The 23,241-nt window shown below is 37.4% G+C and overlaps 1 protein-coding gene across 1 annotated transcript in view; it reads right to left on the bottom strand.

Moving 5' to 3' along the window:
• Positions 1-8,911: 8,911 nt before the first annotated feature.
• Positions 8,912-23,241, bottom strand: part of PGM2L1 (phosphoglucomutase 2 like 1) — a 67,870-nt gene continuing 53,540 nt past the window's right edge. The window contains exons 6-14 of the mRNA XM_060018282.1: positions 22,383-22,576; positions 21,340-21,529; positions 20,694-20,791; positions 19,805-19,985; positions 17,974-18,067; positions 17,520-17,649; positions 17,098-17,287; positions 13,280-13,413; positions 8,912-11,273 (exon numbers count right to left, since the gene is read on the bottom strand). Of these exons, the coding sequence (XP_059874265.1) occupies positions 11,171-11,273; positions 13,280-13,413; positions 17,098-17,287; positions 17,520-17,649; positions 17,974-18,067; positions 19,805-19,985; positions 20,694-20,791; positions 21,340-21,529; positions 22,383-22,576 (1,314 nt within the window). The 3' untranslated portion in view covers positions 8,912-11,170. The remainder of the gene's footprint in view (positions 11,274-13,279; positions 13,414-17,097; positions 17,288-17,519; positions 17,650-17,973; positions 18,068-19,804; positions 19,986-20,693; positions 20,792-21,339; positions 21,530-22,382; positions 22,577-23,241) is intronic.

Raw genomic sequence — 23,241 nt, 5'->3', positions numbered from 1 at the left:
CTGAGCCAATCTCCCCACATAAGCTGACTGAATGCATGTCAACTAACCAGGCAAGTTCCAGAATTCTTGCTGCCATTCCTAAGTCCCAAACAGCCTTAGAACCAGGAATTGTTTCTAAGCCATGTCTTAGGCTGGCTTAGAAAGGCTAGATGGATCTGGATGGTACAACCAAACTTCCAGAACTTCAGGCTGGCTCCATTACCCTAGTAATCATATGACTCCATATTTTATTCAGTTTCAATTGAAAAAAAAATCCTTACCTCCATCCTGTTACAGTAAGGGGTTTTCATGCATTAGGAAGTAAGATTGGCAGCTCCAGGTGCTTATTTCAGTGTGGGGGAGGGGTGGGGAGGGAGAAGAAATAATGAACGACGACGCATTGACACAGTCCATAGAGGAGAAGGAGCGAGCTTACTGGCACCGGGGGTGGGTTGGGGGGTGGGTAGTCAGGTGTGAGAAAAAAAGCTTAGGCCTGGACAACTTAAGTTGGAAGTGCTGTGGGACATCCAGGTAGAGATGACTTGAAAACTGTTGTGTGGCTCTGAAGCTTGGAAGGAAGGTCTGGCCTAAAAACATAGACCTGTAGTCGTCAGCTTCAGAGTGATAGTTGGAACTTCGGGCATTTCACCCCAAAAAAGTGCGTAAAATCGGAAGTGCCATTGGCTGAGATCAGAAACCTATTATCTAGCCTCCGCAGGATGCTTCTTCCTGCGTTCTTTTTGCTGTCTCCTGTGTCTGCAAGGTCTGTTCTCTTTTCTCTACCTGACAAGCTCCTGCTCTTCCTTCAAGGCTCCACTCTAGTCCCAGCTACTCTTTACAGCCTTTCCTGGATCCAGCACAGATGCCCCTCTATTCCTGCACCCTTCTATGTTTACCTCTACTACTGCACTTCTATTGCATCCTAATTGTTTTTTTCTTCTTAAAGATGTGGGTTACACCTTACCAACTTTTTATTCACTGTCCTGCTCCTGGTAGGTTACTAAATATTTGTACAGAAGGAGAAAGGGACTACCAGTCAGGAGACCTGAGTATTAGTCCCAGGTTTGCCCCTGAACTGCTTTGTGACTCAGGGGATCACTTCTCTTCTCTGGACCTTAGTTTACTCCTGATTACAAGGAGGGAGGACTCCTTATGGCTGAAGACTAAGATTCACTGAATGAATTTTTTTTTTTTTTACATCTTTATTGGAGTATAATTGCTTTACAATGGTGTGTTAGCTTCTGCTTTATAACGAAGTGAATCAGTTATACATATACATATGTTCCCGTATCTCCTCCGTCTTGCGTCTCCCTCCCTCCCACCCTCCCTATCCCACCCCTCCAGGTGGTCACAAAGCACCGAGCTGATCTCCCTGTGCTATGCGGCTGCTATCTACCTTATGTGTGGTAGTGTATATATGTCCATGCCTCTCTTTGTCAGAGCTTACCTTTCCCCCTCCCCATATCCTCAAGTCCATTCTCTAGTAGGTCTGTGTCTTTATTCCTGTCTTACCCCTAGGTTCTCCATGACATTTTTTCCCCTTAAATTCCATATATATGTGTTAGCATACAGTATTTGTCTTTCTCTTTCTGACTTACTTCACTCTGTATGACAGACTCTAGGTCTATCCACCTCATTACAAATAGTTCAATTTCACTGAATGAATTTTAACCAGGTCATGGGGGAGAAAGCAGCAGATTGGGAAGAAGATGAGTTGGGTTCTGCAGAAATCCACTCTGTGGACTCAAAGTGGATCTCCAACCTGACCCTCAGGCTTTCCTCACTGTAAAGAGAGATGCTTGCATTGAATTTGGGTTCCTTCCAGGGCAGAGGTTGTGAGTTTGTTTCACGGGACACGGATCCCTATCCACCAGGGGAAGCATGCATATGTGGGAATGGGAAACAATTGGAAAAAACTCTGATCCAGTTACTGTTTTATTTTTTTCTGCCCTTGCTCCCTGCTCACCTGAGAATAAATCTCTTCCACCCCTGCCCCAATCCAGCTTTCCTGATTTAGCCTCAGGTTGGTTTCCACCCCACCTCTCCTGGTATTATATTAATTTTGGACCCAGCTCTTTGAAAATTGTCCATGGGGTGATCAGGAAGGTGAGTAGGATCTAAAAAATAGGTCACACACCGGTCAGAATGGCCATCATCAAAAAATCTACAAACAATAAATGCTGGAGAGGGTATAGAGAAAAGGGAACCCTCTTGCACTGTTGGTGGGAATGTTAATTGATACAGCCACTATGGAGAACAGTATGGAGGTTCCTTAAAAAACTAAAAATAAAACTACCATATGACCCAGCAATGCCACTACCGGGCATATACCCTGAGAAAACCATAATTCAAAAAGAGACATGTACCACAATGTTCATTGCAGCTCTATTTACAATAGCCAGGACATGGAAGCAACCTAAGTGTCCATCAACAGATGAATGGATAAAGAAGATGTGGCACATATATACAATGGAATATTACTCAGCCATAAAAGGAAATGAAATTGAGTTATTTGTAGTGAGGTGGATGGACCTAGAGTCTGTCATACAGAGTGAAATAAGTCAGAAAGAGAAAGACAAACACCGTATGCTAACACATATATATGGAATTTAAGAAAAAAAAATGTCATGAAGAACCTAGGGGTAAGACAGGAATAAAGACACAGACCTACTAGAGAATGGACTTGAGGATATGGGGAGGGGGGAGGGTAAGCTGGCACAAAGTGAGAGAGTGGCATGGACATATATACACTACCAAATGTAAAATAGATAGCTAGTGGGAATCAGCTGCATAGCACAGGGAGATCAGCTTGGTGGTTTGTGACCACCTAGAGGGGTGGGATAGGGAGGGTGGGAGGGAGGGAGACGCAAGAGGGAAGAGATATGGGGATGTATGTATATGTATAAATGATTCACTTTGTTATAAAGCAGAAACTAACACACCAGTGTAAAGCAATTATACTCCAATAAAGATGTTAAAAAAAAAAACAGGTAACACAAGGAACGGTTGCTGAATTATGCATATTTAGACTGAGGGGAAAAGTCTTTGAGTGACAAGGAAATGGATTTTTGTATAACATTGAGTTTCCAAGTGCAGCCAAAGAGTAGAAGCTTCAGGAGGCAGATTTCAGCTGAACACAATAAAGAACTCTCTACTGGCCTTTCTTTCAAAGGGAACAACTTGTCTTGCCAAGTTGTCACTGGAGAGGTTCAAATATATATCCTCATTTGGTAGCCATATTGCAGAAAATGATGAGATTGGATAAGATGACCTTTAAGATTCTTTCCAGTGGTGGATTCTCTCATACCTCCCCCATCCCCACCATCCTCTCTTGGAGACTTTCTGCTTAAACCTTCCTGTGACTCATTACCTGCTGATTGAAGTCCAAGCTCCGCAGCAGCGCAGCACACAGGGCCCTCTCCCACCTCTCCACTCTCATCCCTACTCCCAGTGTCGCCAGACCGAACTACTCATGGTTCTCTGCACACTCGTGCTGTCTTCTGCGCTTAAGATGTCCCCCCTCTTCCTTTGCCGAGCTTTTGCTTCTTCTCCAGCACTCCCTCTGGCACTGTAGCGGATGTTTGTCACCTTTTGTCTGCACCACAATTTCCAATTGGTCAATTAACTTCCTCTCACTGTCTTGATGGAAGGGTAACTGCAGTGCCCTGTCTCCTGCTACCATTCAGAAGGAAGGTGAGGGGGTCAAATCTTTCCCTTATCAGGCTCTAGTTTCAGCTAGGAGGCAGGCATGTGACAAAAGTCCAGCCCGCTGGGCCTTCTCTCCAGGTACTTTGAATCCAAAGACATCAGGAAAAGATAAAGGTGATCTGGTGGTGTGAGGGCGGTGGGAACAGTGTCCCGAACAGGCTGTTCCAGCAGTAACCTGGTTACTGTGTCCTTTTTCCTATTTCTTAGCCTTCTGCAGTGCTCTTGGTTCCTACATATTTCCAGGTCAATAAATATTTATAAAATGAATGAATGAAGCAGAGGGGTAAAGGTCAAAGAATTAATTTAAGCAAATTACATGCAATACTGGACCATTTAATGATTAGAACCAGAGGTAAAGAGAGGGAAATAAACAGGAGAATGGTCACATCACTATAGGAATGAGGAAGTGCTAGTTTGGGGAAGACAGGGAGGTAGAATGGGGAATAAACATTTTTATTATAATCCCTCCTCCAAGACATCTCCATTTATATACACATGAACTCTTCTCCCTTGGGGATAACATTTCTATTATTATTTTAGGTGGGATTAGCTTCTTGGTCCCTGTTTTAGGTGGGTCTCAGATCAATGGCCTTGCCCTTACCTTCAGAGACTGTTAAATTTAAAGAACTTGTCAAATAGCACATATCCAGTGGCAGGAGAAATCAAAGATAACTTGGAGATTTCAAACCAGGAAGATACGGGGCCAGGAAAGCAGGAAGAAAATGCTGAGCTCGAGATCTCAGGAGGACAAGGGTAGAGATGACCCAGAGGCAGCAAGAAGTAGGTGTTGCCTGAATGAGATGTTGATTAATGGGTTTATACATCTCTAAAGCTGGTGGTATCACTGCTGCATATTTCTCATCATGTGCAACTCTGTGCGTATGCAGAATCAGTGCAGAATTTAGTGCTTTTCTGCTGCAGGCAGAAACATGAGACGGGTTCATGCATTCAATAAACATTTACTGAGAACCTACTATGGTGCCATGCACTGTTCTAGGCAGTGGTAAAGTAGTGAAAAAGCTACACTCATGGAGACTATGGAGTCAGGTAATACTACTACTTAAATTTATTTGTTATACTGTTTATGTGCTATGAACAACAATAAAATGGAAGAAGTGGGAGGGATGGGATTAGCATGGTTCCCAGAACATTCCATGCAGAAGGTGATAAAATGACCTTGTAGAATGTTACTCTCACTCATCTTACCTTTAAGCCTGATCAGAGGAAGGCAGGCAGTGGAGACCAGGACTACAGGGTCCTAACAACCCTGGAAACTAATCCCATGACCACCACTTTATCACAGCTATATAGTTACTTCTTTGAGAGATTTCCAAACCTTTAACTTTTTATTATGTTAGCTGATGCTAACATCGGCAGAAAAATTAGGTCAACTGAAGGAGAGATGGAGAAAAATAAGGTGGAAAGAACTTTAATGTTAGTCCTTTCTTCTGGGACTGCTGATGAACCAATCAAGAAATATTTACTGAGTAATGAGCTGTAATATTCATTTAGGGTCAAAGTTGCTTCTAGGGTATGCCATGTATATATATCAAGAATGTGTTCAGTTTGGATAGCCAACTTTATAAACTACACAGTATCTAAGATAATAAAAATTACACAGAAACTCATGCCTATGAAGAGACCTGTTTATTACTGATAACACTTCATTTGGCTAAAACCACACGAAAACCACACACACAAATACTTAAATGCAAATTCTCATAGGCAGTACTTATGATACACCCTGGTGTTTTTGCAAGGAAAAACGAGAAGATGTTGACAGAAACTATTAAAACAAGGGCACAATTTTGAACTACTGCTACACACACAAAAAAAATAATTCTTAACTGCATATATTTTATCTGGCATATTCAATGATGTATACAAAGAGTTTGTTTTAGCCTATAACACAAGGCCTCATCATATCCAGATGCAACTCTTGTTTGAGTGGTTCTTGTAAGATATATGATGAATCATAACACTGAACAAAAATATACCAAACAGTATCAAATTAGTTGTGACTCACTTGGAAAGCAGCCCTAGCAGGCTCATAATGGCACTAATATTAATGATATTAAGTCTACACAGACACTTTCTTAGCCTTCTTGGCCAACATCTTGCTTTGACTGTAAAACACTAGGCCTTACATACAATTTCGAAATAGGAATATGCTCTTCTCTCTCCGAAGAAACGGTATTTAAAGGTGTGCGTGCTTAACAAACTTCAGTACTGAGAATTGTTTTAAAAGCTGAATCAGAAAATGAACGTTTTCGATTGTTTTCTAAACTATTTGTTTCTTTAAAATAAAATCCCATAATTCCTATTGTCACCCATTAAGTACTCTACAACAGGTACTATACTAGGTGGTGTGGAGAAGAAAAAATAATAAACCATGATGCTTGCTCTCAGGGAGCTGATAGTCAGGTGCCCCTTCTTAGTCCAGGAATGCCAAAGAATTAAACAGAACAAACTCGCCAACACCTCTGACTATATTACAAGGTTCAGTGGTAACATAACTGTTTCAGGTCACTTCAATTTGGCATGAATACTTTCAAAAGTCAGCTTCTAAAGGGAATATCCTTGGTATGTGTTATGTTTATATTTCTCACACTAGAGTCAGTGCGGTACCCCCAGGGATATGCAGCAACTGAGGGCGGGGTGGGGGGAGAAAACTGAGAGCCCATGTGATAAACACGGTGCCTCTTTCTGGCAGCACCAGTTTCCATGAAGACTGAAGGAATCATTTTTATACTAAAACAGTTTTATTACAGAGAATGCAAAATTCACTTACATTTTTAAGAGAGAACACGAAATTTCCTGAGTGGCAGGCTGCTTCTGATTTTGCTCTCAGGCCCCTTCCCCTACACATTCATGCTCCTCTGCTTGAGGATTATGCTGGTGGAAAAATTTGAGAAGCAAACTTTAGATATGTCACTTTGCCCTTATCTTGGTCACTTTACTCATTCTTCTATATTCTCTTTTTTAAGTACACAATCGTGAATTAACGAACAGATGTCTTAATGAATATAACAGTATGGTGAATATTTAAAGTAACCAATGGTAAACACTAACTTTGTTTCAAACTGGGAGTAAAATCAGGCTGTGTAAAGAGTCAGACAATGAGAGACTCTCTTCTTGCCACTTAGTCTTCTTATGGCTTAGGGTAAGATGCTTTGAGGGACAAATGTGAAAAAAGATTATCTCGGATCTTGTGCTTTGGATGCCCAAAGTACAAGGAAACCTGAAATAGAATGCTAGATCAGTTGACCATTCATTTAGGTTAGTATGACTCTTTCTTCCTCAGTTTCTAGAGCAATTTCAGAAAACAAGTGAATTGTAAAAGGCCATAATAAATTAATATATAGTAGTATCCAGAAAACCAAAAAAGGTTATGCAATAGATTTAAAATTACTTCTTACAATGTCTTAAATATTTTCACAATAATAACAAAATAACCCAAAGTCCATAAACAAAAACAGCTTAGGAATAAGTTTAAAGCATTCTGAATGAATACAGTTAAGATCACTTATCAGTGAGGTAATAGGACAACAGCTTTTCACAGTAACAAAATGTGGGAGGGCACCTAGGGAAAGAGGGAGGTAGAGAGAAAAAAGCATAAAACAAATTTATCCAAGCAGAATTTGGATTTTTCAAGCATCACAAACATCAGTGGAAAACATCTAAGAGAAATACCAATAGCAGCAGTTTGTAGAACATTTCTCCATTAAACTCCAGCTAGTATCTTTGTTGCATCAATTCCAGAAGCAACTTGCTTAAGAAATTGGAGGTCTATTCCCTATATAAAGATATTCCAAAGCATCCAACCTCTTAGAACCTTCTGTCTGCTGAAGTTACAACATCCAAATAACAATAATTTATATTTAAAACAAACCTCTCAACTATCCTATAATGCTATACATTCTTCAAGATGAACAAAATTGTGTTCACGTCTCACTTAATTTGCAGGTTAAATTAAGCAGGTCTTTATACAATGAATAAAGACTGCACTCATGCATCTACTATTCAACATACACAAAAACTATCTTGTGAGCTAAATTCTTCTAGGTATGCAGTGAAACTGAAATGTTATTTTCAGTGCTCTTTATGACATCATCTTTGTTCCAACCTGAGATTTTAAAAAAAAAAGTATTGGAAGGAACCTTAAAAAGCCATTTAGTATACCCCTTTAATTTTAAAATGTTTAATTTTATTAAAAAAAAAATCCTTATTTCCTATTATTCTGTCCTTGATGGAGATGGAGAACAGTTTGTCATATTATCAAACTTCCTACTTTGAGTTCTTCAATAAACGATTCAATTAATAACTCAAGAGTTATTAAACTATCTCAACAGCTCTCTCCCCTCCATAGTTAAATGATCTTAATCCTTTGAACTTTTTCTCATGGATCTTATTTCCCAGTCTATATTTCATTCCTTTTTATTTCTGCTATATCCTCCCCTCCCCAGTTCCCATATGATCCTAAAATACAACATCCTAGCAGGAACTGAATCAGTAAGAGAGGTACTTTTTCTCACCTCCTCAAAGGCCTCCCTGGTCTCTTTTTAGTGGTCACTAATAAAGGAAAACAAAAGCATCACTATCTGCTCATCATAATAACAAGTAAACACAAGTAAACAACTTGCCCACAGCCAGTTCACTCCCCACTTTTCGGGTGATAAGTTTGCCCTTCACACGAAGCATTTCCTGTGCCACCTTACTGACCTTTCTATTGTTATTTCTACTGTTTATTTCCAGTACTTTGATCTTGCCCCATTAATTCTTTCCTTTTCCCCAAAGCTCTAGAAAATACCAGTTTTGATTTACACACTCAATGAGAATGCATTCATTTCCATGATATTATTCATAAACAAAAAGATAAACAATGTAGATCCTAAGGCTGAGACCTACCGGCCAGTACTTCTGTTTCCCTTGGTTGGCTGGGGCTACTGAATTTATTCTGTTAGGCAAGTGTACACCCATTATGTCAAGTTCTTGTTAAATATCATGCTGAGACAGACTCGAGAGCTTGGCTAGAATCAAATAATTCCCTCAATCTATACACTTCAGGAACATTTGTAAAATTTTAACTTTGGATTTTTAAATTTTTGAGATAAGAATTCAAGCCTTAATGACTTTTCACCTTGATTAAGATGACTCAAGTGTTGCATTATATTAAAGCACTCAAAACTGTTCTATTTATAATAGAATGACAGTATGACACGACTTTAGTGATTATGAATGAGCTATTGTATCATTTTAGCTCAACTTTGTTCTTCAGTCACTGAAACACAGATACTAAAACCCAATATACATATTTTTCATATATATATATATATATATATATATATATATATATATATATATATATGTAGCATTGTTCATACAACTTTGTAGATTATAGGCCATTTCCTAAATTACAGTCTACATTCCCAAAAGCAAATAAAGCAAAAAATTCTACACATTTCGTCTTTAGTGCAAAGCCTTTGAAAACAAACTCATTCAGAAATAGTGCTCTACATTTAGCTCTATTATCTACAGTCACACAAGACTCAGCTACAAGAAAGTAAGGAAGGAACAAATTAACAATAGTGCCAATACAATAATTTGAAACTCACATCTGGATTATCTGGATTCAACCAAATGTTAGCTGCAATAAACCAAACCATGATTTAATAAATATTCTAGTCAGTTCAAATTTTATATTATTATTATTATTTAGGAAATAAATTCTCTCATACTAGTTATCGCCCATAGGCAATTTGTTTAGTATAATTACGTACATCCAAGTCCTCATTATTGTTACCTCTTAACTATACCACATGTACTAAGTACTCTGTGAGCTATATAGGACAGGATACACTTTAAGAAGATTAAACAACACTTCTCTATTAACTCTTTTAGAAGATGCAGAATCAACTAAAAATGACCTTCCAAAACATTTTTTTTTCCACACTAAAAAAGATAAATAGTATTCTTGCGATCAGAAATTCTACAGAAGTCAGCAAGATGTTAGGATAAATTGGACTTTAGTTTTATTTATTTATTTATTTATTTATTTATGGCCGTGTTGGGTCTTTGTTGCTGCGCACAAGCTTTCTGTAGTTGTGGTGAGCGGGGGCTACTCGTCGTTGTGGTGCGTGGGCTTCCCATTGCGGTGGCTTCTCTTGTTGTGGAGCACGGGCTCCAGGCACACGGGCTTCATTAGTTGTGCCTCGTGTGCTCTAGAGCACAGGCTCAGTAGTTGTGGCACACGGGCTTAGTTGCTCTGCGGCATGTGGGATCTTCCCGGACCAGGGCTCAAACCCGTGTCCCCTGCATTGGCAGGCGGATTCTTAGCCACTGCGCCACCAGGGAAGTCCTGGACTTTAGTTTTAAAACATGTAGTTTTAGTGTTTCATAAGATCTAAAATCTGGATGTTTTATTTCTTAGTAAAATGAGCATCACTTCATGTGATAAAGAAATAAATATACTTGTAAAAATGTAATTTAAAGGTTAGGCTTTTAAATAAATTCACAGCTCCTTTCTTAGTTTGGATATTTTTCTTTACTTAGAGGTTGTGATAACTGACACAATTCTAACATGAAGATCCTTAACTACAGTTACACTGAGCCTGCTTTTATTGAGATTTTTACCTACATTCATAACACTTTTAAATCAACAAACCTATTTGATATAGAGGGGAAGCACCTATATAGTTTGGAAGATTTTCTTTAACTGTCTGCAAATTAACTGATTAAATTATATTCAATGCAAGAACACTATTTCAATTCAAACCATGCCCTGAGAAGGCACTGAGAAATTTGACAAGAACCAAGCCACTAGGAATGTTGCCACTACTGTTTTATGTTCGGTAAATGTCAGAATTTTAAATACATACAATAAATTTACACTGCACCAAGAGCACCTGAAACAAAGGTGCTGAAACCACATATTGTAACATCTGTTCTAAGCTAGAAATGCTAAATACCTCATTTCAAATACTCTAATTTGTAAGTTAATACCTGTGATGTAACAATGACACTTTTCCACAGTATACTGGGAACAGTGCCATTTTCTTGCCAATTCTATGGATTAATTTCCTTAACTAATTCTACAATTATATAGCATTTATCTGCCTTAAAAAAAAAACGTGCTATACACAATTACAAGAATATGGAACTAAGCTTAATCACACTTTACTAAGAAAACTCATTTGTATTGTTTTGTTTCTGTTGAAGGAAGAACGACGTGTTACCATAATACTTTTAATGTAATGACTTTTGTTCAAGATTATGAAAAAATTTGAATCATTTCTCTCCAGACCATTTCATTTCAAATGTATACAGTTTGTTTAGTCAGCCAACCAAAAAGAAAGAAAGTAAAAGGAAAAAGATAACTCGGCCAGATGAGACAGAGAGAGAATGCTAACTCGAGTTCAATGCATGAAGTTCTTGGTTGTTCTGTTCCATGGGCCAGTGCAAAGCAATGACGTACTGGTGAACACTACACAGAACGCCAGGTCAGTCCATTTTTCCTGGGCTCAAGAAAATTCTCAATCAAAGCTTCAATGAGTTTCTTCAATTCCTCTTCTAGTAAGGCAGTGTCACTGAGGAAAAAGGTTAAGAGTTTTGAAGTTCTTTATTTTCATAGCCTTAAAACAACTGGTAAACGAAAGAGAAATTCCCTCAGTTAAAACAAAACAAAACAAATCGAGACCAAAGGTGGGAAGAGGGGAATCACACACACAGAAAACACCATTATCACAAACTGAAATTGAACTGCATTAAAAGGAGTTCCTTGGTACATGAAACATGGATGAGTTATAGTATATCTAAAGATTTCTCCTGAATCAGATAACTTAATGGCTTAGAACACCAATATCAGGTATTAAGATAAAATGGGGGAGGGTGGGAGGGAGGGAGACGCAAGAGGGAAGACATATGGGAACATATGTTTATGTGTGACTGATTCACTTTGTTATAGAGCAGAAACTAACACACCATTGTAAAGCAATTGTGCCCCAATAAAGATGTTAAAAAAATTAAAAAAAAAAAGATAAAATGGCTTCCTGAGATGTGACTAAAAAAATGAGATGTTTATAAAATAGCAAGTATTCCCTTCAAAATTATCACCTGAAGAGGTGCCACTGCCCAGAACATTTCTAGGAATGCCTCTTTAAAACTGCCTTCACAGTCATTTTACAAGCTACACAACAAATCAATTATTTTTTACTTTAATAATCAACCCTCATTCTTAACCAAAGATAGCATTATTCAATATGTTTTACTTCACACTCTGCTCTGAATGACTTCAGGAGGTCATTTTTTTCCCCCAAAGGAAATAAAATCTGCTCCTAAACACAAAGATTAGGGAAACAGTAAATAATGTAACTTGGGCTCTGAAGGCAATTCCAAAAAAAATCTCCTTCCCAAATACATATTGATCAATGACAACCTTATAGGAGATACTACTTACGAAAGTTTAAAAAGTTTAAATACCCTCTGAATATATTATTAAAGTCAAGTTAATTTAGTCACAATTTATACTCCTAAAAGGATATTAATTGGCCAGGTTAAGTCAAATCATGTTACATGTAGAAAATAAGAATTTGGCAATAAACAAACTACTTGTTAATCAATTCTTTATGTTCATCAAGAGTTAAAGCTCAGGGCTTCCCTGGTGGTGCAGCGGTTGAGAGTCCGCCTGCCGATTCAGGGGACACGGGTTCGTGCCCCGGTCTGGGAAGATCCCACATGCCGCAAAGCAGCTGGGCCTGTGAGCCATGGCTGCTGAGCCTGCGCGTCCGGAGCCTGCGCTCCGCAACGGGAGAGGCCACAACAGTGAAAGGGCCGCATACCGCGGAAAAAAAAAAAAAAAAAAAGAGTTAAAGCTCAGAGAGCCTTCCCAAGAATATAAATTCACTAAAAAATTAAAATTCAGTTCCCAGATAATGCAGCCTCTTTGGAAAACAGTCTGGCAGTTCCTCAAAAAGCTAAACATAGAACTACCATATGACCCAGCAATTCTACTCCTTATATATATATATATGATATATACCTAAGTGAAATGAAAATATACGTCCACATAAAAACTTGAACACAAACATTTAGAGCACCATTATTCATAATAGCCAAAATGTGGAAATAACCCAAATGTCCATCCTCTGATAAACGGATAAAAAAATATGGTATATCCATACAGTGGAATATCATTAAGCCATGATAACAAATTTTTTAAAAAAGGAATAAAGTACTGATTCATGCTAACATGGATGAACCTTGAAAACATTATGCTAAGTAAAGATGCCAGTCACTAAGGACCACATACTTCATGATTCCATTTATATGAAATGTCCAGAAGAAGCAAACCTGTAATGACAAATAGTAGATCGGTGGTTGCCTAGGGCTGGGAAGGAGGGGAGTGGAGAGTGACTGTGAACGGGTATGGGGTTTCTTTCTGAGGTGATGAAAATGTTCTAAACTTGATTATAGTGATGTTTCCACAACTCTGAATATATTAAGAAACATTGTTGTATACTTTAAATGGCTGAATGTAAATTATACCTCAATAAAGCTTTTATATATATATAATATTTAAAAAGTCAATTCTCACCTCTGGTCAGGTGACGCACACATCTCTGCATAATACTTTATCTTTGGTTCTGTCCCACTTGTCCGAAGAGTAGCAACACAGCCATTTTGAAAAGAAAACGTAATCATTTGGCTGTTTTTACTCACAGGCAGCACCTATGCACAAATGCAACAACAGCTCAATTACACTTGGTACCTTTCTTGTTTTCAAGAGTTGTAAAGTACATTCCACTTATATGAGGTGTGTAAAGTAGCAAAATTCATAGAAAGAGAAAGTAGGAGCCAAGGGCTAGCAGGAGGGGGAAATGGAGACTTGTTTAATGGGTATAGAGTTTCAGTTTAGCAAGATGAAAAAGTTCTGGAGATCGGTTGCACAACAATGTGAATATGGTTAACACTACTGAACTGTACTCTTAAAAATGGTTAAGATGGGGCTTCCCTGGTGGCGCAGTGGTTTAGAATCTGCCTGCCAATGCAGGGGACACGGGTTTGAGCCCTGGTCTGGGAAGATCCCACATGCCGCGGGGCAACTAGGCCCGTGAGCCACAACTACTGAGCCTGCACGTCTGGAGCTTGTGCTCCGCAACAAGAGAGGCCGCGACAGTGAGAGGCCCGTGCACCGCGATGAAGAGCGGCCCCCGCTCGCCGCAACTAGAGAAAGCCCACGCACAGAAACGAAGACCCAACACAGCCAAAAATTAAAAAATTTAAAAAAAGGTTAAGATGGTAAATTTTATGTGTTTTTTTAGCTGCAATTAAAAATTTAAAAATATTTTTAAAAGAACTGTAAAATACAAAAGATTACATGCATAATAATTCACAGCTGTACCATTTACTAAACATTTATAATTGTACAGGCACTGGATTATATACCTTACACACATGATCTCCAGGCCTCAACAATAATCCTGCAAAGTAAATATTACTGCCAATTTACAGACAAGGCTCAAAGAGAATAAACGACCTGTTCAAGGTAATCACCTAAGTGGCAGAGCAAGAAGTTTAAGCCAGGTCTATTTGTATGAAAGTCCAAACTGCCTCTACGTTTGCAAAGTGCTTTAGAATTTCAAAGCACTTTCACAGATAGTTTATCAGTAGTCTCCAAAGCAGAGTGCACATATCCTAGAGGACAGGCAAAACAACCCACTGGGGTGCAAAATATATATCTATTTTTTTTTACCTAAAAGTTAATACATGAAATGAAGCTTTATTGGGGTTTCCCTGGTGGCGCAGTGGTTGCGAGTCCACCTGCCGATGCAGGGGACACGGGTTCGTGCCCCGGTCAGGGAAGATCCCACATGCCGCGGAGCGGCTGGGCCAGCGAGCCATGGCCGCTGAGCCTGTGCGTCCGGAGCCTGTGCTCCATAACGGGAGAGGCCACAACAGTGAGAGGCCCGTGTACCGCAAAAAAAAAAAAATAAATAAGTGAAGCTTTACTGACATTAAATATATGGATTAACACTGGTACTCTTCCTGGATCACAAATCAGTCTGTGAAGGTATCTCAAGGGACCCATGGCAGTTGTACTAGGGCAGAAGGGTTGACAGTGGTGCCTTCCCTCTAGCGAGCCTGGTCCTCTCCGTGAGATCCCTCTCTCAGTCAGTGGTACTACTAGTTGCTTAAGACAGAGACCTTCCTTCCCTCTTTTCCACTCACAGGCCATCAACTAGCAAGTCCTGTCGATTCTATCCTTTATTTAACTCAATTTTGTCTGGCTGTCTCCATCACTACTACTACCATTCAGGCTCCCATCATCTCTCATCTGGATTACTGAAACAGCGTACTAACTGATCTCCCTGCCTGGAAGTCTGCCCCTCTCTAACCCACTTACTGCACAGGCCATTCTTCTTTGCACTCCACACTACAGCTGTAGAGAATTCCTTGTGGTTCTTTGAAAGAAAACATGCCTTCTCACCTCCAGACATAGCACTTGCTGCTCCCTTTGCCTGAAACATCCTCTGTTCCTCCCACATCTGGATAACTCCTACCCAGACTCTAGGACTCAGCTCACAGAAGTCCTCTGCAAAGCCTTCTGTAAGCCCCTCAAATCTGAGTAAGGGTCTTTCCTATGCTCTTCCATGGCACCCTTATGTACCCCCAGTAGCCCTTATCATTTTGTAAAGTAACCACTGTTTACTTGACCATTTCCCCACTAGACTCCTGAGTGTAGAAACAGTGTCTTTGTCATTACTGTATTGCCAGTGTGCCTGTGCCTGTAGCAAAGAAGGGTTTTAATAAATGCCTGTTGAACACACAGTTAATGCCAATCTGAAGTTGGAGAAGAAAGAACTCAGGAAGTCTTTGACAGTCACTGTGTGTGACCTTAGGGGATTAACAAATATCTACACTATGAGTCTTACAAAACTGTTGTAAGCATCAGTGGAGAACAGATAGGAAAGCACTTTGAATAACAAATATAAACTTTAAAGGGATTCAAGAGGAAAAAAGCAACACACCAAGAACTATTCTAACCACAGCAACATTAGAGAAATAAAAAGAAGAAAAAAATTTGGTTCTTTTCAATTAGTTTACGAAGACAGAAAAATAGATACACACATATGTGCACACAGAATGACAACTGAGAACCAATTTTTGTTGACTGGATGAAAATACACAAAGGGAATATGGGTAGTATTCTACATAAAAGGCTTGCAGATTTCCCAAAATATATTATGCGCCTAGAAGCTTGAGACAACATCAGAAATTATAAACAGAAATTTAGGCTAATAATTGTAATCATAACAATAACAAAATAAATATAATCAGCAATCTATAGGGCTTTTAAATATTAGTTGAGCACCCACTATGTAGGCAGGAGCTTTGACAGGCATAAAGCTATGTTAGAAATGGATCTGCCATGAACAAGACAATGATAACATAAGATAGAAAGTGATAAATGACAAGAGGAAGGCACAATATATAATGAAACCTCAGGAGGACGATATCGGATTATGGGACCTGGAGGGTATGTGGAGGAGGTGACATCTGCATGAAGTCTTAAAATGGCTAAAGTGTGGATATGCAGCAGTAGGAAGAAAAGGTAGACTGAGGAAAAAGCCTGAGCAAAAATAGAAAAAAAAATTTTAATGTATATATGTAAGAAACTATAAGTTATTCCATCTGGCTGGAGGTATAGGGAATAAAGTTGAAAAAGGAAGTTAAAACTAGAAAGATGAATAGCTTTGAAATTATAAGCATTTATTTATTTATTTATTTTTAGGTGCTAAGATGATAAGGTAAAACATTAAAATTTTTTAAAATTTTAATTAAAAATTTTTTTATTAGATTCTTTTCCATTATACGTTATTACAAGATATTGAGTATAGTTCCCTGTGCTATACAGTAGGTCCTTTTTGGTGATCTATTTTATATATAGTAGTGTATATATTTTAATTCCAAACTCCTAATTAATCCCTCCCCCACTTCCCCTTTCATAACCAAAAGTTTGTTTTCTATGTCTGTGAGTCTGCTTCTGTTTTGTAATATGCTCATTTGCATAATTTTTTTAGATTCCACATGTAAGTGATATCATATGATAAAATTATGGGCTTTTAGACTTTATTTTCAACATTATTTAGCATCATCACACCTTTCCGCTCCCTCCCTTTCTCTTTCTGTCTCTCTCATTCTCCTTCCCACTCCCCACCCACAAGGGTAGCATACACTTGGGGGAGTGATGAGGACAGGATGGGAGTCAGAGCCAGTTGGTGAACTTACAACTGCTCTGGAGAAAAACAATGGACCCTAGTTTCAAGAAACTCACAGGCTTGACCTTCAACTATTTTACTGTAGTATGAATTATTACAAATTGTTGAAAATTTAAAAAAAATAGGTACTTACTGATTTCTTATTAGGCTGGCTGCTATCATATCCAGTGGTAACATCTCGTATATGCAATATAGCAAATGTCCCACAAAACTTTGGGTATTCTTTTGGAGAATCAAAATTGCGAAGCCTTTCAAATATACTTTTGATGGTAGTTGGATCATAACACAAGAAATACGAAGTTTTTGAAATATGATAACCATATCTGCACAGAGATTTAAAGTGTTAAAATCAGATTTCAACTCACTCTTTCGAAAAGTATGTATTAAAGATAAGCCTATTACAGTGTTATGTAGAAAGTGGCAGTCCTTAATGCAGACAATTTTAGTACTTTTTAAAAAGGAATGACTATTCCTCAAAAATAAATTTAGAAGGTTAAAAGTAGCACCAAAAAAATAAAAAAATTAGAATGCCAAATTCCTAATAGTAGAACTTACTTTTCATAAACCTTAATCAGTTGTTGTTTCAATGTTATATTCATGGTTTCCAGGTAAGATGCCATCTCAGCAACAACAACGGCTGCACTCACCCCATCCTTATCCAAAACTGAAGTTCCACACAGAAAACCTAAGAATTAAAAACATCTTTAAAAAGAAGGAAAACATAAGCCTATATATAATTTCAATAGTTTTACATTTCTTCAGAAGGACGAATGAATTTAAAAGCCTAGTAATAAATGAAACCCACCTATACTGAAGGTATTTAGGGGACCTTTAAGGTCTTTTTTTTTTTTTTTCCGATGAGAACTGTATCTACACATTTCGGAGTTCACGGTGGTTTCTTTTTAACTCAATGCAAAACCAGATGACAAAAACTCCTCTGTACAGAATTAACTATATTTTAAAAAATGCTCTCATTCAAATTTCAAATATTTTAATATTTACTACATACCAATAGACTCTTCAAACGCAAAAAGGACTTCTTTCCCATTTTCCAGGAGGTCTTTTATCCTACTTCCAATCCATTTAAAACCTGGTAACGTTTCCTGAAATGCAGAGGAGGCTATTCTAGTTAAGTGACTCTCTCATAAAAATACATATTAGAGAAAAGCCTGTCACTAAATGCACATAACACTGCCATAGTGATCTTCTGTTATGGTCTTCACCACAAAGATTTATATAGTGGTAAACATATAGTCATAAAGGGCATGGATACACACACTGTTGTGACTGATGACCTACCATTTTATCAAGCACAGAAATAAGTGATGTAATCCACCAAATATAATCCAATAAGTGGTGATGATATAGTCACAAAGTAACATAAATACACACATATATTATGATCATCTGCTATTTATCAAGCACTGTAACAGGTGCTTTACATTATTATCTTTTTTAATGCTCACAAAAACTCTGTTGCTGAAACAGAGGCTCAGAGGTTCACTAAATTTGCCCAAGATTACACTGCATATAAGAGATCGAGCCAGGATTCAATTACACGGCTTCTTAGATATTGTCCTTTAAGCTGTATTATAATCACTAATATAAAAGTGCCTATGAAGGTTGTAATTTAGTCCATCTGAGTAATCAAAGGCATTAAAGCTTTTTAATGATACACTTTTAACATTATCACAACATATACTTGAACCAAGTGTACTTTTACCATAACAGCATGGCCCAAATAAAACCATCAAAAAGTGACTAAGTCCTTCTTTGGAAATTAGATTTGAGGACTTTTCATCTGATGAGCTACTGTTCATTTTAAAGACATGAACTCTTTTAGAGTCAATAGAAAGAGCATGTAATACACAGTGACTCTGGAGCTCTCCATTACTAATTTAAGATTTCTCATTCACCTCTCTACCTCCTCACTGGGAAAAAAAAAAAAGCCAAAAATCTCTGCAGCACCCCATCCCCAACAAAAACAAGGAGGCACATTTATAAATAGGTCTTTAGAATCATGTTCTTTTTTCTCTTTTGTGTTCATTATATATTTTTCTTCCTACAAGGAAAAGGTTAACATTAGAGTAATTCAGAATTTTAGGTTTGAATAAATTTTCAATTTCTTCTGTTTTGCTATTTGTACTTTAGAAAGCCAGAGACTGGAAGTTCTATTTCATTAAGGAAGGTTCAATTTTCTTTTAGTTAGCCAATTAGTGTTAAGACCAGTAGCTTGATTGTGGCTCAAGAAAAGTGCCCAGAGGTGACTTTTTCACTGATATTTGGCAAAGTTGGCAGAGGAAAAGTAACTTAATTGGCATCAGTCCCAGTAGCTATAAAAGTGGTCAGTTTAACTGCCCGAGGCTCACAAAGGTTAATGATCTGTGCTGAGAGAGAGTCATTATTTGTTTTTTGGATGTAGAATCACTGGGTCTTAATTTGCAATCTAGGAGACTATTTAAAGTTTCTTAAGACTGAATTTGAAAAGCCTAAACATGCAGTCAATGACACCTACAATTTTTTGGAGTGGAGTTTATGTGATTGATGAGGTCACTCGGAGCCAGATTTTCTCAGTATGAAAGCCAGATACTGTTGTATGGAATAGTAAACATTAAAGCAATTTTTAAAGAACGTCCTATCTTAGTTTCAGAAACTCACATACAGGATGAATTTGGCTCAAGGTTACTAAACAATCAAAAAGATTAAGAAAGTGTTAACAGAATTAGAAAAAAAGCGGGGATTAGAAATGAAATCAATAAAAGTCAGTTTTGGTGGGAAGATGGCTTTAATTTATAGAGATAGGTTTAGAAAAGGAGCACAGAGATATTATCTATTCTTACTTCAAAGTGAAATCCTTCTTTTAGTGCAATTGCCTTCAAAATTTTGGAAGAGACTGTGGTGGCTAACATATAAATGTTCTTCACATCAGTATTTCTTGATTTATTTTTCTTCCAGCAATCAAACATCCACCACCCAAACAAAGCTGCCAACTCATTCCCTGTGAAAACTTTCCAATCACCACTGTAGAGAGAATGAAAATTCAAGTCAAGACCTTTATAACTTCTCATTAAAACTCCTTGACCCCAGGACCTACAAATTACCATCATTCACACAGGAAAACCCAAAAACTACTGTATGGGATTTTTGAGAAAACATTTACTACTACGTCTCTAACTGACCAGGGAGAGCTTAGGGTAGGAATGGCAGCAAAGTACTTTGAAAAATTATTATGCTGTTACGTTTATTTTCTTACTTAATGAGAAATATGTTATAATATGATGTCCTCTTTATGGAAAGACATTTGTCACCACATTATAATGGCAAAAATACACAGCAACCAAAAGCACCATGATTAGGAAATGATTACACTAATAAAGCAATCTGTTGGGATACTATGCCAGTTTAAAAATGAATATTTTAAACAATATTTAAGGACAGAGAAAAATGCTCACAGTACAATATTAAGTGGAAATAATCAAGATACAAAACTATATATAGTATGATTACAATTTTATAAAAAACAAATATATCTTAAATATTTGAATAGAGAAAACATAGGGAGGAAATGTCAAAATATCAACCTAGGTGGTTATCTCTGGATAGTAGGCTTACGGGAGATTTGTTTTCTTATTTTTTTTTTTTTATTATTTCCAATGAGCCTATAAGACTTAAAATCAAAAACTATTTTTCAAAGTTTAAGCTTTTAATCAAATAAGAGGTTCTACTTACTTCTCCTGAAGTTCTGCCACTGCCAGTCGGTCTGCATCAGGATCTGTGGCTAGCACTATCCGGGCATTTTCTTTCTCTGCCAGTCTCAAAGAAAGTTCCTGAAATGGTGACCCAAAAAGCTGGATTGCATTGAAGATGTTAAATTCAATGTAATATTCCTAAATGTGGGCACTATGTTAGTGATATGAATTCTAGAAGGAACATAGTTTGGCTAACTTGTTTTTTTTACTTTATTTTACTGAAGTATAGTTGATTTACAATGCTGCATTGATTTCTGCTGTACAGCAAAGTGATTCAGTTATACATATATATACATTTGTTTTCATATTCTTTTCCATTATGGTTTATCACAGGATATTGAATATAGTCCCCTGTGCTATACAATAGGACCTTGTTGTTTATCCATTCTATATATAATAGTCTGCATCTGCTAATCTAGTTTGGCTAAATTTAAAATAAGCCTAGAAGTAGGGATATCCACCATAGAGATTTCAAACAAAACAGAATATATGGCTCTAATATAATTTAAAAGATGTAAACTAAAGTGGTTTTTGCTTTTGTAAGTAATCTTTGAATTGTCAAAGAGTTCTGGCTATATGATAAAGTTTAATACACTAATAATAATTTAAATATAGAAAAAATATACCAGCACAGATTCCCCTTCTTCAGGATTTGGGCATTTAACAGTAGAAAAGTCTGGATCAGGATCTTTTTGTTCTGGTACTGGAATTGGAGGCTTAAAACCAAATACTTGAAAAGCCAACTGCACATAGTCATGTCCAACTCCATGAAAAGATGTATGTACAAATTTCAAGGTGGTTTTTGAGTTTAATTCCCTGTAAAGGAAAATATCATTCAGTCCGTATCATAAAACTCACTACTTGTGGTATAATTAAAATAATCTAGAGAAAAAGCTAAAATTTATTTTGCTAGAATAAGGAAAATATACTCAACAAGCCATGATATTTTCTAAAAATAGTGTTAGCTATTTATGGAATAGTTACAGAAATATAGAAATAGGTAAGGAAAAATCAAATTTTAGAGGAAATTTCCTTACCTTATATAGAATGAATACATCTATTCAGCTATAATTTTTAACAGCTTTATTGAGAGGTAATTAATATACTATAAATTCATCCATCTATAGTATACAATTGAATGGCTTTCACTATATTCACAGAGTTGTTCAACCATTACCGTAATCAATTTTAGAACATTCTCATTACCCACCAAAAAACTCCATACCCCATAGCCACCACACCCTAATCCTCCCATTTTTCCCAGCCATAGGTAGCGCTAAATACACTTTCTCTTTCTATCTCTATAGATTTGCCTACACTGGACATTTCATACCAATGTAACCATACAACATGTGGTCCTTTGTGACTGGCTTACTTCACTTAGCCTGTTTTTAAAGTTTATCCATGTTGTAGTATGCAACGGTACTTCATTTCTTTTCACTGCTGAATAATATTTCATAGTATGCATACACTACATTTTATTTATCCATTCATCAGTTAATGAGTATTTGAATGTTTGTGTTGTTTCTACTTTTTAACTATTATGAATAGTAGTATTTAGCGATAATTTTAATATAAGGAATAGTCAACACATTTTTATCCCCATTGCTTTCTCTTATTTGTTAATCTTATGCTAAGGTAATATTATCCTATATTCCCACTTGGATACCTGTAAAAACAGATCTTTTTCAGATCTTCCATGTATCTCCTACAAATGTCCTGTAGAGGATCTCTCTTCAGTGGGCTGGTATCCACTAAATTATCATTCCAGGAACCATTCCAGGGTTCCACACATTCTTCTATACATTTCAGAATTTCTTTATCATGAGGAGATGTGATCTGAGCACCGTTTTCCCAATAAACCTAGATGATAGGTAAACACAGCTATAATTACTTGAAATGTTGGCCATATGTTTTCTTAGCTACAGTAGAGATATTTGACTTTAAAAAGAAGCATACCTGGACTTCCCTGGTGGTGCAGTGGTTAAGAATCCACCTGCCAATGCAGGGGACACGGGTTCAAGCCCTGGTCCGGGAAGATCCCACGTGCCGCGGAGCAACTAAGCCCATGCACAACAACTACTGAGCCTGTGCTCTAGAGCCCGCGAGCCACAACTACTGAGCCCGCGTGCCACAACCACTGAAGCCTGCACACCTAGAGCCCATGTTCCGCAACAAGTGAGGCCACCGCAGTGAGAAGCCCGCGCGCGGCAACAAAGACCCAATGCAGCCAAAAATAAATAAATTTATTAAAAAAAAAAAGAAGCATACCAAATTAATCAAGTAGAAAATGTCAACACTGGATTAACTTAATAAATACCTAAGGATATTGATAGTAATGATTCCACAGGGACTTTTCAATAAAATGATCCGGTATTATTTTCTCATTTATAAGTATACTAATAATAACAATACAAGTAAAATATAATCGCGGCATCATTATGACAATGCTAAAATATGCACATACCATAATGTACAATCATAATCTTAGATCTATAGCTAAATATATACTAAAGAAGATCTAAGAA

This window comes from Delphinus delphis, chromosome 8, assembly GCF_949987515.2.
Source record: "Delphinus delphis chromosome 8, mDelDel1.2, whole genome shotgun sequence".
NCBI classification, from domain to species: domain Eukaryota; kingdom Metazoa; phylum Chordata; class Mammalia; order Artiodactyla; family Delphinidae; genus Delphinus; species Delphinus delphis.
This window is presented reverse-complemented; position numbering and strand designations above follow the sequence as displayed.